The 12,991-nt window shown below is 41.6% G+C and overlaps 1 protein-coding gene across 1 annotated transcript; it reads left to right on the top strand.

Annotated features, from left to right (window-relative positions):
* The first annotated feature begins 6,678 nt into the window (after positions 1-6,678).
* LOC103353197 (SKI family transcriptional corepressor 1 homolog-B) lies at positions 6,679-12,519 on the top strand. The gene is made up of 7 exons (XM_008276048.1): positions 6,679-8,442; positions 8,951-9,032; positions 9,135-9,206; positions 9,377-9,439; positions 10,252-10,326; positions 10,509-10,583; positions 12,422-12,519. The coding sequence occupies exons 1-7, from the start codon at positions 6,679-6,681 to the stop codon at positions 12,517-12,519; spliced, it is 2,229 nt and encodes a 742-aa protein (XP_008274270.1).
* The last annotated feature ends 472 nt before the right edge of the window (positions 12,520-12,991 follow it).

Below are 12,991 nucleotides of genomic sequence, written 5' to 3'. Positions count from 1 at the left end.
CGAGTGGCCGCCCTGTACACAGCCATTACCCAGATCCCTTTATCAATGTCCTGTAATTAAAATGTCACCGTTTAATTTTCGAGCCATCGCTTTCCTCTCGGCGGAATCTTTCCTCCAATAAAAAAAGGAAGAAAAAAAAAAGTGCAATCGAAATGCTCTTTTCACTGGAAACAAAAAAAAGGATACGGAGAAAGCGTTTAAGTGAGGCGAGCAGCGAGGGGATCAATAGGCCCTTTAGTCCGAGAGGAGGATTGATTGGTCTCTAAAATGGGATTTATAGGGGTCATGGTTTTATAGGGTGCTGATACAACTGTTAATTATAAAACATTTGGCCTCAATTGCTGCTGTTATTAAAGCCGTCCTGATTGAGGTGGGCCTGATTTATCTTCTTTACACCATATGACAAAATGCACGTGTTGTGCCATTAAGATGAAACTGGAAAATATGATCATGCTTCAAACCCACAAAAGGCAAATCGATGACTAGAGGGGAAAAAAATTAAAACACATGTAAAGCCCAGCTGTTTTACAGTTAGAGGTGAGATTGTTGCATCTGATAGGCTCGTTTTCTACCGTTTGTTTGGACAGTAGCCCACAGACGCTTTAACTTTCCATTCAGCCTCTTGTCTACAGTGATACAGTAAGTAGGGGATGTGGCAGTCAATTGGATTTGAACTTGATCTCCACCTGCTGATAAGGCAATCAATCAATCAATCAATCAATCAATCAACAAATAAATCAAGTATTAACAAAATAACAGACCTAGATTCGCCCTTAAAGTACCTGAACGCATCACCCGAACATGTCTGCTGACTTTTATGATTAGAATTCAGCAAATATTTGCAGAAAAGGTGAAGAAAAGAGAGTTTGTCTGTATAAATATTTTACTTTCAAAGTTCTTAACACGAGACAAACAGATCCTCAGAACTGATTCAACACTAATTTGTACAAAACGTGTTAAAATACGATAAATCTTAGTTAAACCTACATATTACCAATTCATTTCTGCTTGTTCAGGTCAACTTAAGTGTGACTTTTTTTACTGAAACAATCTACTGGAGTCCTCCTTGTCCCGCCCAGGTAAATTATTTCCTCTAACTTTAATAAATGCCTGCATCATCACAAAGCTTTAAATTCAGAATGTTGTGCGCCTTTACGCAAATGGCACAGCAGCGGTAACTGTGGATGGGAGTGTAATGTTCTGTGTTCCTCTACAGATCCAACAGGTCAGCTGGTCCACATAGATTCCAAGTTTATAAGGTAGGAATTGTTTGTAATAAAGCTTCTCTGGGTGAATTCTGAGCTCCATTGAAGCTGTCAGGATTTGTTTTTTTGTTTGTTTGTTTTTTTGCGTCATTACGCACAGAATTGCATTTTAAGAGGCTGTAGTGACCCATCTGAACTTTGAAGCAGCCCTTGTTTAAATGCAAAAAAAAAGGTTTCCATAACATGAAATGGAATAAAAGCACTGACATAATGAAATTCTGTGAAGTATTTACTTTTTTGTGAAAAGTTTTTAAGAAAGGGACGACTTTATTAAGTGTCTCCAATTTGGGACATCTTCCTGCTTTGATATCACTGTAAAGTTTGAAAACTGATAAAGAAAATGAAGATAGAAGAAATAAATAGAAAAAAATAAGGGAAGATTATAGAACAAATGTGCAGCAAAGATAACCAAACGTTTTCTTTAAGTAACAAAATCTTCCCATGTGTTGTTTCATAACATCTGTGCCAAAGTTTCCAGTCTTTCAAGCAAAAAAAAAAAAATGCGGAAGCTTTATGGTTTAGACTGCAAATAAAATGGTTATTAGACGTTACTTTATTAAAGATAAACATCTGTCTCCCTTCTCCCGTCGTGGTAAATAATCCATCAGGTCTGGTTCACCTGCTGAGTTGGGACTCCTAATGACTTAAACCTGAAGCGCATGAATATTTCAGGTTAAAGGTTTGTTTAAACAATTGAGCGCATATCAATGAGGCCGGGTAATTTGTATCCAACAGTAATAATAAAGAGCTCGCCTAAAATTACCGCTGAAATGTCTAATTAAAAACTCCTCGCTGCTGATCCGGCCACGTCAAGCTCACGTTTCCCCCGGAATCAGCAGCGACAATGGCTGCATTCAAGTCGGCGGTCTAAATAATTAAAAGGAGAGGAATAATTACAGTATAAAATTGTAATTATTGGCGGGGGCTGCAGGGGGAAGCCTCTTGATGGTGAAAGAGGAGAGGATGCGCTCAGGATCAGGTTCAGCATCAATATTGCAGAGGAGGTAAAACCGAGTGAGCTCAGGCTGCACCGGACTGATGATGCTTCATAAACACACTCATCTGTCACTGTTCACACACACACTTTGTTCTCTCTGCTCACACGATAAACCGTCTACAGCTGACCTAAATGTTTGTTTGGTTTCTCTTGGCCACCTCCTCTGACACATAGAATTTGGATTTACATAGATTTCAAGGGAGAGATTCCTTAAAAAAAAGAAAGACTGAAGCAGGTGTTTTCCTTCACCTCACGTGTTTTGAATTTGTGAAAAGTTTTGTAAAGGAGAAGGAGTCTTGGAGAAAATAGTGCAGAAAAGGTCCATATTAGTGGAAAAAAAAGTGTTTCAAACTAAGAATTTGACCTGGAAAGACCTCCACACCACTGCTTACTGTGTTTTCCCCTCAGTGTTCAAACAAAAGCTAATTATCTCTTTCAGTTTGAATTCAGAGCTGGACTGAGGCTTTCTGGGGTCTCATGTCCTCACTGTCCCCTTCAACCCTCTACCTCAACAAATACCCCCAACAATTCACCAATAAACCCACTTTACAGAAGAACACCGGTGTTATTCTGGTGTTTGAAGCCCATGAAAAGACCAACAAGGCTTTAGTCTGTCTTTTATTACTTTCAAGATTCCCCAGTTTTTGTACTCATGCACATTTTAAATATTTCTAAAAACAAAAAAATAAGTCAGTAATACACAATATGCTTAATGTAGTTTTAAAAGATCTGAATGGTGTTACAACAGCTGCATTGTGTGTTTTTTTCTGTAAATGTTACACAAACATGGTTAAATAATGCATTTGTTGGCAACTATTTTCATGTTTTTGATTTCTCTTTGTTGCCGTCTCTGACAGATGTCTGTTCATGCATTTACATCACCTCTGGAACTGTCAAATTTGGGATATTTTGCATCAGAAATAACTGACATAATTATCAAAAGAACCGTGTAAATGTAATGCATCATCTAATCATTCAGCTCCATTTGTATGCAGTCATGTTGTTCAACTTCTAAAGTAACCAGTTAAAAAAACAAAACTCAAAATCAGTTTGAATGCAGAGCCGGACTGAGACTCTCTGGGGTCTCATGTCCTCGCTGGCCCCCTTAAACCCTCCACCTGCAACAAACACACCCAATAATTCCCCCTGAAACTCCACTTTCCAGCAGAACACTGTTGTTATTTTCATATTGTGACTAAAAGCCCATGTCAGGACCAAAACCAACAAGGGTTTATTCCATCTCTTGATGCTTTTCAACTTTTACAATTTAATGCACATTTGAAAGATCTCTAAAAACAAGTAATAAATATAGAATTTTTCAAATAATTTTCAAACCCTGAGTGATTTCTTCTTATAGCTGTAGTTTCAGCAAAGGTCACTCAAAGAGGGTTAAATAGTACATTTGTTGGGGACTATTTTCAGCTGCGGATAAATACACATTTGGTGTGCTATGATGACTTAAAGCAGCAGGATGATGTGAAATCAGCTAAATAAAGTGCACTTTCTAACATGATAAGGTGGAAACGAGTTAGGGTCCCTTCAATGTGGGTTTTGGTCTTTTATTGAGCAAAACATAGATGATGACCAGCTTTTTCCGCTGTTGGTGTTTGTTCCTCAAAGTGAATATTATCCTTTAAGAGCACAACATGTAGAAGAATGATGTTCAGAAGAAGTTATAAGAGTTTCTTATAAAAAAAAAAAAGATATTTAATTTTTCATGCTGCTTCTACCCTAATACTGACTGCACCTTCTTTTTAGATATTACAAATAAAATGACAGCCATGCATGCTATAAATAATAACAATGAAACCAGGTGCTGTGTCCTAAAAGAGCAATAAACATGTAAAAACAAGACAGATGTTCTTGTGTCTTGCTTAGCTGCAGAATGAATACCACTATAACAATCAAAATTGATTTTTATTTTATTGTTTTTACTGATTTTGGCATCAATCCCACTGCTTCATAAGTAAATGGTGTTGATGGAATCCTTAAATGTGTTCTTTGTTTTAGTGATTGTGACTAAAATATGTATTTATTGGGTCATTTAGTGGTTGTACAAAAAAACTTGCTGTTGAGTAAAGTGGAGATTTTAAATGACACCAGTGTAAGCAGCCCGAGGATGGCTGAGAGGGTTTGTTCTTTATATTTAAGTTTACATTAAGATTAAAGGAAAAGCTGGATCCTGTTTGAGGGTATTTATCACATTCTGTAAAACTCGCATCATTTAGACAAAAAAATAAAATACAATCTGAATGCTTTTGCCTTTTCCTGCCACCACTTTACTTCGCAGAGTTTCCTTTAGTGATTTCCAAGCATTGTTTGTGTCTCTCCAGAAATGGAGACCTTGAGAGATCATCAGCTCATCCCACGTTCACTCCTTTTTTTGTGCCAAGGAGTGTGAAGACAAAGCACTGTAAAAATCCGGGCTTCTCTCTCAGTTTTCTGTCCTTCGTTTCTTCCTCTTTCGCTTCTCTTTCGGTCGCAGAGGCCTCGGATTGATTTGCGCGGAAGCCTAACAGATGGCCGCGTAACTTGATAAATGAGCCCGGGCCTTTTTTAGTCATTCTAGTTGCCCTCCGAAGTGCCGCTCGCTGCCGATGCGCTCCGACTGAAATAATAACAGCTACAGGACGTGCATGATTAGAGCTGATCCTGAACACGTATAGATCAGTTATAGGCCGGTGGTGATCCCCAGTGTGGGGTCCGGGGGCCCCCTAGAGGGTCCTAGATTAGGATCGGAAGGGTCACGTTATAGTTTTACGCTATTTTGGCGTTTTTACGCACGTATTTCCAAGCCTGTGCTGCCATGAGGATGATGCCCTTTTCTTAATTATGTGTAATAACAGCAAATATGTTGATAAAGGCCAAAATGTTTCCCCATTTTGGGGTCAGCAGAAGCCTAATTGGGCGTGATATCCTGTTTGTTTCTGATCATGTTTGTACGTAAAATTTGTACATCCTCAGAAATGGTGAGGAGCAGCTCAGCATGTCAGAAAGAGAGAGGGAGGGAGAGAGCTATTACACATCAGCATGACAGGAGAGAGAGAGAGAGAGAGAGAGAGAGAGGGAGAGAGAGAGAAGGGGGAGAGAGAGAGGTGCCATGTGCTTCCTGTCTACTCTCCATTCACCTCCTCGGGCTCCAACAGGATGGAGGTCCTGCGCGCTGCTGCCTGCACTGAGATAAACTGAAATAAAGGCTCCACTCCTGAGTTTCTTTCTGTCAAACCGCTTTTGTTTTTCTTTCTGGACGCACCCGGCCTGAATATTCATCCCTTTAAATTCATATTATCTATCTTTTTCCATCTCTAACCCCGCTGGAGTGTGCTGTCTTTTCAGGAGAGAAAGGTATGTCATTTTAAAATCAATAATTCAGTCAGAACTAAAGGATATTTTTGTATTCTATATTTCTTTGTTTTGTTTTTTAATTCTGCATGCGTAATTTGCTCCAAACGTGCCAAATATTGGTCTATCAGCCTCTCCGGTGTAGTTTATTCAGATGGAACATTAAAGAGCTGCAGGCGGTTTGCGTGTATTGTGGCGGCCTCCATAATCCCAGCGATGAGATGCAAAAAAGTAAGTATGCGCAGGTGAACGTGAGATAGGCCTGCTTCAACCTAATTTCGAGCAACCGGCGGAGGCTAATCTGGCGCAGAAGCTTTAATTATATATAGGGCTGGTCTTTTATTAACAATGCGAGGACGCACGCTTGGATCCGTGTAATTACCAGGAAAGCAGCTTATAGTTGTTCTTTTCCTCTCTGCTAAGCGCATTTGGCGCTACTCAGGCTGCATTTCCTTCTGTCCTTATCCACGTATAAGGATCTTATATGACTCTTAAGTAGTTGCCCCGTACGGTGCTGAGCCGATTTGAAGATAAGAGCAGATCCACATCCGAACAGGAGGCTTCATAACCGGAGAGAGGAGGCCGGACGCACGGAGGGAAGAAATGATGATGATAGGATAAAATGATGAACTAGACGTCTGATTGATTTCACTTTTTTATTCGTGCAGAATCTTGGAAAGAAACGAATGTTAGTCCATTATTATTATTATTATTATTATTATTATTATTATTATTATTATTACATGAGGTCATCATATTAACATTAATTGGCCCATTTTTACTGTAAATACTAGATTACTATTTAATAATGACAACAATTCTAATAAAACAATAATAATACTTAGGTTATTATCTGTATTTAACATATTTGTGGATTGAAATCATGCTCACCATATTTTACCACCATGTTCTATATTAACTGTATTTCTTTTTGGAGGGGTGTTTTTGGTTTGTTTGTTTGTTTGTTTGTTCACAAACTGTATCATTTGCACTAGAAATGTTGTGTTTTTGCAGACTTTCCAAACAGGCCTCAGACTAACTCCATTTTTCTCTTTGATTGACAGACTTCCAGGGATGGAGTCGATGCCCGGACAGCTTCGAGACGCGGGACGAGACGCCAGCTCTTCCCCGAGTTCAAAGCAAGACGCACAGAGCTTCTCCAGCCCCAGCTCCCTCAAACCGAACCAAGTGAGTGAGACCTCCCTGTACGGGGTTCCCATCGTGTCCCTGGTCATAGACGGCAAGGAGAGACTCTGCCTGGCGCAGATTTCCAACACGCTGCTGAAGAACTACAGCTACAACGAAATACACAACCGCCGGGTCGCTTTGGGCATCACCTGCGTCCAGTGCACCCCCGTCCAGCTGGAGCTCCTGCGGCGCGCCGGGGCCATGCCCATCTCCTCCAGGCGCTGCGGCATGATCACCAAACGGGAGGCCGAGAGGCTCTGCAAGTCGTTCCTGGGAGCGCACAGCCCCCCAAAGCTGCCAGAAAATTTCGCCTTTGACGTGTCTCATGACTGCGCCTGGGGCTGCAGAGGAAGCTTTATACCCGCCAGATACAACAGCTCCCGAGCAAAGTGCATCAAATGCAGCTTTTGCAACATGTATTTCTCCCCAAACAAATTCATTTTCCACTCTCATCGCACCCCAGAGTCCAAGTATCTGCAGCCGGACGCGGCCAACTTCAACTCGTGGAGACGCCACTTGAAACTGACGGAGAAAAAGCCATCTGAGGATATTAACCACGCGTGGGAGGATGTAAAGGCCATGTTCAACGGGGGGAGCAGAAAAAGGACTCTGCCCATGAGCGGGTCGGGAATGTCCTCGCAGATGAAATCACAGGCCTCGTCCAGCCTGGCTCCCACCAGCTCCCCTGAGATCCCCCACAAAACTTTACGGTGCGACGAGGAGCAGGGGAGTAATAACCTGAGTTTGGCGAGCGGCGCACGGAGCTACCCGGTCATCCCGGTGCCCAGCAAGAGCTTTGGCATGCTCCAGAAAATCCCCCCACCTCTGTTCCCTCACCACCCCTACGGCTTCCCCAGTTATGGGCTGTGTCAGAAAAAGAGCGACGGGGTGCCTGACGCGAGCAAAACCAACGTCTCCGGTGTGTTTTGGCCGGGCGCTAAGGACACCCTCTACCCTGCTTTCCCCATGTTCTGGCCTACAGCCGGCGGCCTCCCCATGCCGCCCTACCCGGGCTCTCCACCAAAACCTCCTCCAGAGCTGCCAGGCGTGCGGCAGGGCGAGCTCGACTTATCGGACCAAAGCGACCGAGGCGCAAACACACCCAAAGAGACGAACCACCACCCGCACCACCAGCAGGACGGGGGAGAGCGCTGCCCCAGCTCCCAGTCCTCCTCCACCAGGAACGACGAGGACAAATCCGGAGACGAGACCTCTCAGAGGAAAATCAGCTACATTTCGGCCTTCAGACCTGTCGTGAAAGACGCAGAAACCATCGCCAAACTCTACGGCAACCGGGACAGCTACGGTGTGCGCCCCGGCTACCTGTCCCCGGATTTTATCAGCGAGAGCTCCAGCTACAGATCGATATCCCCGGACCGGGACAGCGTGGTGGACGACGACGACGACGACCCGGACGTGGATGTGGAGTCCAACCGGGGACAAGACGAAGAGGAGCCGATCCGGATCTCTCCGGGAGGAGAGCGTCAGGACTCCCCCGTGCAGGACCGGGTCTCCTCTGCTGCTGAGGAGAGCCAGGAGCAGCCGGACGCCTCCAGCCCCGGGGCGGCCGCAGCATCACCGGAGGACTCTGCTCACACCGGGTCATCAGATGAGGACAGACAGATGCGTAACGGCTCACCTCTTCACGAGGTAAGATTAGATTAAATGAAACTTGAATCAACCCTTTGGGGGGAGATGAACTGTAGAAAATATGAGGATGGTCTATAGAGTACAGGATAAAAATGTATTCAAGACGTGAAAAAAGTAGATATTTGAAGGACATATTGAGTGTTTGGAGATCTGGAGGCCACATTGTTCCTCTAAAATCAGTTAAAAAGAAATTCCAAAAATGTTAATAAGGAGCCACCTCAGCTTCTATTAATGCATCACTCCTTTTTTACATTTTCTGTCAGGTTAATTAAAATATAACACTCTAATTTACCTTAATTTATTTCTGTATTTATTCCAATTAACCTGCTTTTGTGAGCTCAGATTTAAGGCACCAGTGCTTCAAAAATCCAAATTTTCACATCAAATTGCGGCGCTCCTCTTGTGTTTTAGAAGAAATAAATCGAGCCTCAATTATGTGAAGAACTGCAAGCAAATGGCATTTAATTGGTGTCCGTTATTAACCACGATTGTCTGCTGTGTTTTACAGGTGTACACTCATGAAAAGGACGCTCACGTGCTGCTGAACGAGCCTCCGTCGTTTGGGTCCAAACAGTCGAGCAGATCCAACGGTAATTACTGCACCGATTTATGTTTCTGTGTATTAATGCAGAGTGGAGGAGACTCGTGTGTGTCTTTTTTTTTTTAACTGAACGTGTCTGTGGCTTGTTCAGGCGTCCATCACGTGTCTGAAATCCAGAACCAGCGCAGCGCAGCGTCCTACCAGGAGCAGAAGGACAGACAAGGTTTCTAAATCATCTTTTTATCTGTTTTTGTGCTTTTAAAATGTAACACACACACTGTGGCTGGTTTGGATGCTTTGCTGTGTCCCCCCAGAGGGTTTTTAAAAATGATATCAAGACACAGGGGTGGCTTAATTGTTGATTAAATGTTGTGTTTTGTTAAATTTGTGCAGCCGATGGAGCTTTACGCATCGACATCAGCGTGCATGAAAGAGATCTGGAGAACATGGCGAAAGGTAGGAGGCTTTTTTCAGGCTCAAAATGGAAATAAAAGAAGGAAAAGGTGGAGAAGGTGATGTTAATTAGCAGCAATTAGGACATATTTATTTGTATCTTTAATTGTAATGACAAAAAAACGCACTCTATATAATTAAATATAACCAATTATTTACTAATGAGGTTCAATGTCTTTTTTTTAAAAAGCACAAATGAAGCTCTATCTTTTGTTTGCTATGAAACATGTTCAAATCGTATTTGCGTTTTAAATGAATATTAAACATTAAAATCCAAACGCAGCTCAGCGCCCACGGCCTGCTAAAGATGACGTGCCAAAATCAGAATGTGAACATTTCCATTTTTCAGGCCTAAAGTGTTTCCATAGTTGTTAACCACTTAATCACGAGATGTAGGAGTTTTGACTTATTATTGTAAGAGGAAATCGTTTAGAGGCTATTAATATTTTAACGAACAGAGCCATAACCCCGAGGCACGGCAGCTAATTATTTTACAACGCTTGGAAAAACCCTGGGACTCCATTATTATCGTCTCCACCTCCGGGCGATGCATGGCAATTACTGTGGCAGCGAGCAAAGAGGGGGAAAGCAGCGAAACGGGTTGTTCCAAACGCACCTGAAGTCGCTTTTAGTGGCCTCACATAAATCTTTATGTGCTGAAAATTCCGAATATATCACAGTAAGTGGAGGCAGAGCGATGTGGATTAGATGAAGGAGGGAGAATAGGTGATTTTTTTTATTTTTATTTTAATGATTTCTGCAGAATAAACACGCTGATTTGTGTTGATATTAATGCTTTTATTTTTTTTTTGCAGAGGAGTTGCAGAAGCAGCTCGTGGAGCAGGTGGAGCTGAGGAAGAAGTTGGAGAGAGAGTTTCAGCATTTAAAAGGTAGGACAGAAAGTGAGTGACTTTTGCTTTTTGCACCGTTTATGTCTGTTTTTGGATCTGTGCTTTGCAAGCCTGGGTGGTGGAAGAGAAGTTGCTTAGTGCTCTGAATCCAGAATTGTATTTAAATTCACCCTCACAATGTCAGAGAGTTTCCATCTGACCTGGCCTTCGGTACTCTTCAGATAATTTTCAGGATCAAATGAAGCGTGAGCTGTCCTACAGAGAGGAGATGGTCCAGCAGCTGCAGATTGTTCGAGGTTGGTCCCTCTTCTGTCCTCTGACTGTAAAGCAGATGTAGATCAATGCTCTTTAAGTTTATAGAGGGGAACATTCAAGCCACACAATAGAAAACAGGCTTATTTTAATTAATCTTGAACAAAATAGCCTCCAAATTTTTTTTTTTTAGAGGAAAAGTGACACTTGCATATTGAAATATTGGCAATTTGTGTCCAGGCTTTTTCCTGTAAACGATTTTTTTTTTCTCCTGCAGCTGAGTAAAATTATCACATGTGAAAAGGTGAAACTGAAACCGCACTGTTTTGTTTGCAAAGGTTATTTTCTCCTAAATCATGCTCTGGAAAATTGAATAGACAGACCATTATGTAGTGCTGTATCGGTTACATGCAGTAGACAGCAACTAATGCCACCCGTTAAAGGATTGGTGTAATGTTACAGTAGTTTAAATACAGGGTTCAAGTACACAGAGGGGTCACTCTAAATACCATAGGGGCAAACAGCATACATTACACAGCAACAGCAGCAGCAGCAGATCACATTTTCCTTTTTTTTTTTTTGACCATTTATTTACATTTTTTTATTCATTTTATTTTTTTGATAGACACTTTGTGCAGCGAGTTGGACCAAGAGAGAAAGGCTCGTTATGCAATACAGCAGAAGCTAAAAGGTAATTTTATCTGGTCCAAGAAGGAACACGATGAACACATGACATTCTTTTCTCTTTTTTCTTTCTTTTTTGGCCTAGGAACATAAATATGCAAGTGCTACTTTTATTATTTTTATGTGTGGTCAGTGATCAATATTTACTGTAAAAGACACTTTTCAAAGAATAGGTTCACTTTCTTTTCCAGGCAGTACTCACATGGCCACATTTAAAACACTGTTGGTCACATTATTTGTTCTTCCTGCTCATTCAGGCTGTCAAGAGATTCTGTTTTTAAGGAATTTCAGTGTAAGTGATGGAGGAAAAGTGATCTGAAAAAGTCAAATCAAGTGCCTTTTGTCTAAAAATGCAGTTTTTGAAAAACAAAAATGTCCTGTTTTTGTTGCTGACAGTTCAGCACAAAAACACTGTTCATCGCTGCTTTTCCATCCGACTGCTTCTATGCACTTCTTAAATTTGTGCAAACCAGAGTGGAAAAAAAGTCAAAATATTGCAAAAAGTTGAATGCTTTGCTGAGACAGGAAAAGTTTTTTTTTGATAAAAGCAAGATGAGCCAAAAGTCAACAGAAACACACTTAACAAATAAACAAGGAAGCCTGTGTTGAAACGTGCACTGACGAGACTAAAATAAAGGTGCAAAGATGTGTAGATGACTCCATAAACAACCAGAAATGCTGCAAATTTCCTCGTTTTCTACCATTTGAGGTTTCTCTGGTGCTTTTCAAATTACGTCATCTCATGGTGCCACCTTCTTCTTCTTCTTCTTCTTCTTCTTCTTCTTCTTCTTCTGCGGTGGTTTAAATTGCACCAAGGAGAGAATTGGCTCCACCATCTGTTTAATTTAATGAATGCAAATTAATTCTTTTGCAAATTGTGTGAAAATTTGGTTCAATTTTGCACCGTGTTTGGCTCAAGAAAACACAAAGAAGTATCTTTTTTTTATTCAAAAAATTAAATGAAGATATGCACGTGCCACATTACATGTTTTTGCATTTTTTAATCCTCCATCACTTACATTGAAATCATAAAGATCTCTTTGTTAACAGCTGTTTGGACATGTGAGTGTTGCTTTAAAGTCTGTTATTTTTGCAACATTAGGGGGGAAAAAAAACAAAACTCACACTTGATAAATTCATCAATACTTTGTCAAAGTGTCCTGTGCATGTTCTCACTGATGGACTCGCTCTTCCCCAGAAGCTCACGACGCTCTTCACCATTTCTCCTGCAAGATGCTCACCCCTCGTCAGTGCACCGGAGCCTGCACCTTCAAACCCCCGCTGCTGCCTCCGTAGTGCCCCGGCCAGAACTCCAAACCCGCCCTGACCTCCCTCCACCCAGCACAGCCAAAAAAGAAGAAAAAGAAAAAAAAAAAAAGATAAAAGAAAGAGAAACCCCACACACAGGTCAGCCTGGAGAGCTCTCATGTGTTCACCTCCTCACCGACAGGATTTACCAACCCGCTGTACAGATACAACACCGATTTTAGCACTTGACTTGAAGGTGAACACTCGGAGGAGAAGAGTTTCTCCTCGAACTCTTTAGCTGAAGAGATCCGATTCACGTCACAGGAGTGTTGAAGCTCAAGCTGAAGAGTCTCACTGAATCAAAGCTGTCTGCTACTTTAGCTAAGTTAAGAAAAAAATACAACACTATATACATATATATAAATATATCATGTGACGATGTGCAATGGCTTGTATAATTGTGATACTGAGTTGACATTATTTAGATTTTTTTTCTTTTTTTTTTGCTTGTTTGAATATG

The sequence above is a fragment of the Stegastes partitus genome, unplaced genomic scaffold (genome assembly GCF_000690725.1).
Source record: "Stegastes partitus isolate 25-593 unplaced genomic scaffold, Stegastes_partitus-1.0.2 Scaffold64, whole genome shotgun sequence".
NCBI classification, from domain to species: domain Eukaryota; kingdom Metazoa; phylum Chordata; class Actinopteri; family Pomacentridae; genus Stegastes; species Stegastes partitus.
The sequence above is the reverse complement of the archived record's forward strand: the minus strand, read 5'-3'. Positions and strand labels throughout refer to the sequence as shown.

What these genes read in the sequence shown, in the direction of transcription:
- LOC103353197 (XM_008276048.1), top strand. Translation starts at nt 6,679, where the DNA reads ATGGAGTCGATGCCCGGACAGCTTCGAGACGCGGGACGAGACGCCAGC. An exon ending in ACAGTCGAGCAGATCCAACG is followed by an intron (nt 9,033 to 9,134) that starts GTAATTACTGCA and finishes TGGCTTGTTCAG; the next exon opens with GCGTCCATCACGTGTCTGAA. An exon ending in AGAGTTTCAGCATTTAAAAG is followed by an intron (nt 10,327 to 10,508) that starts GTAGGACAGAAA and finishes GGTACTCTTCAG; the next exon opens with ATAATTTTCAGGATCAAATG.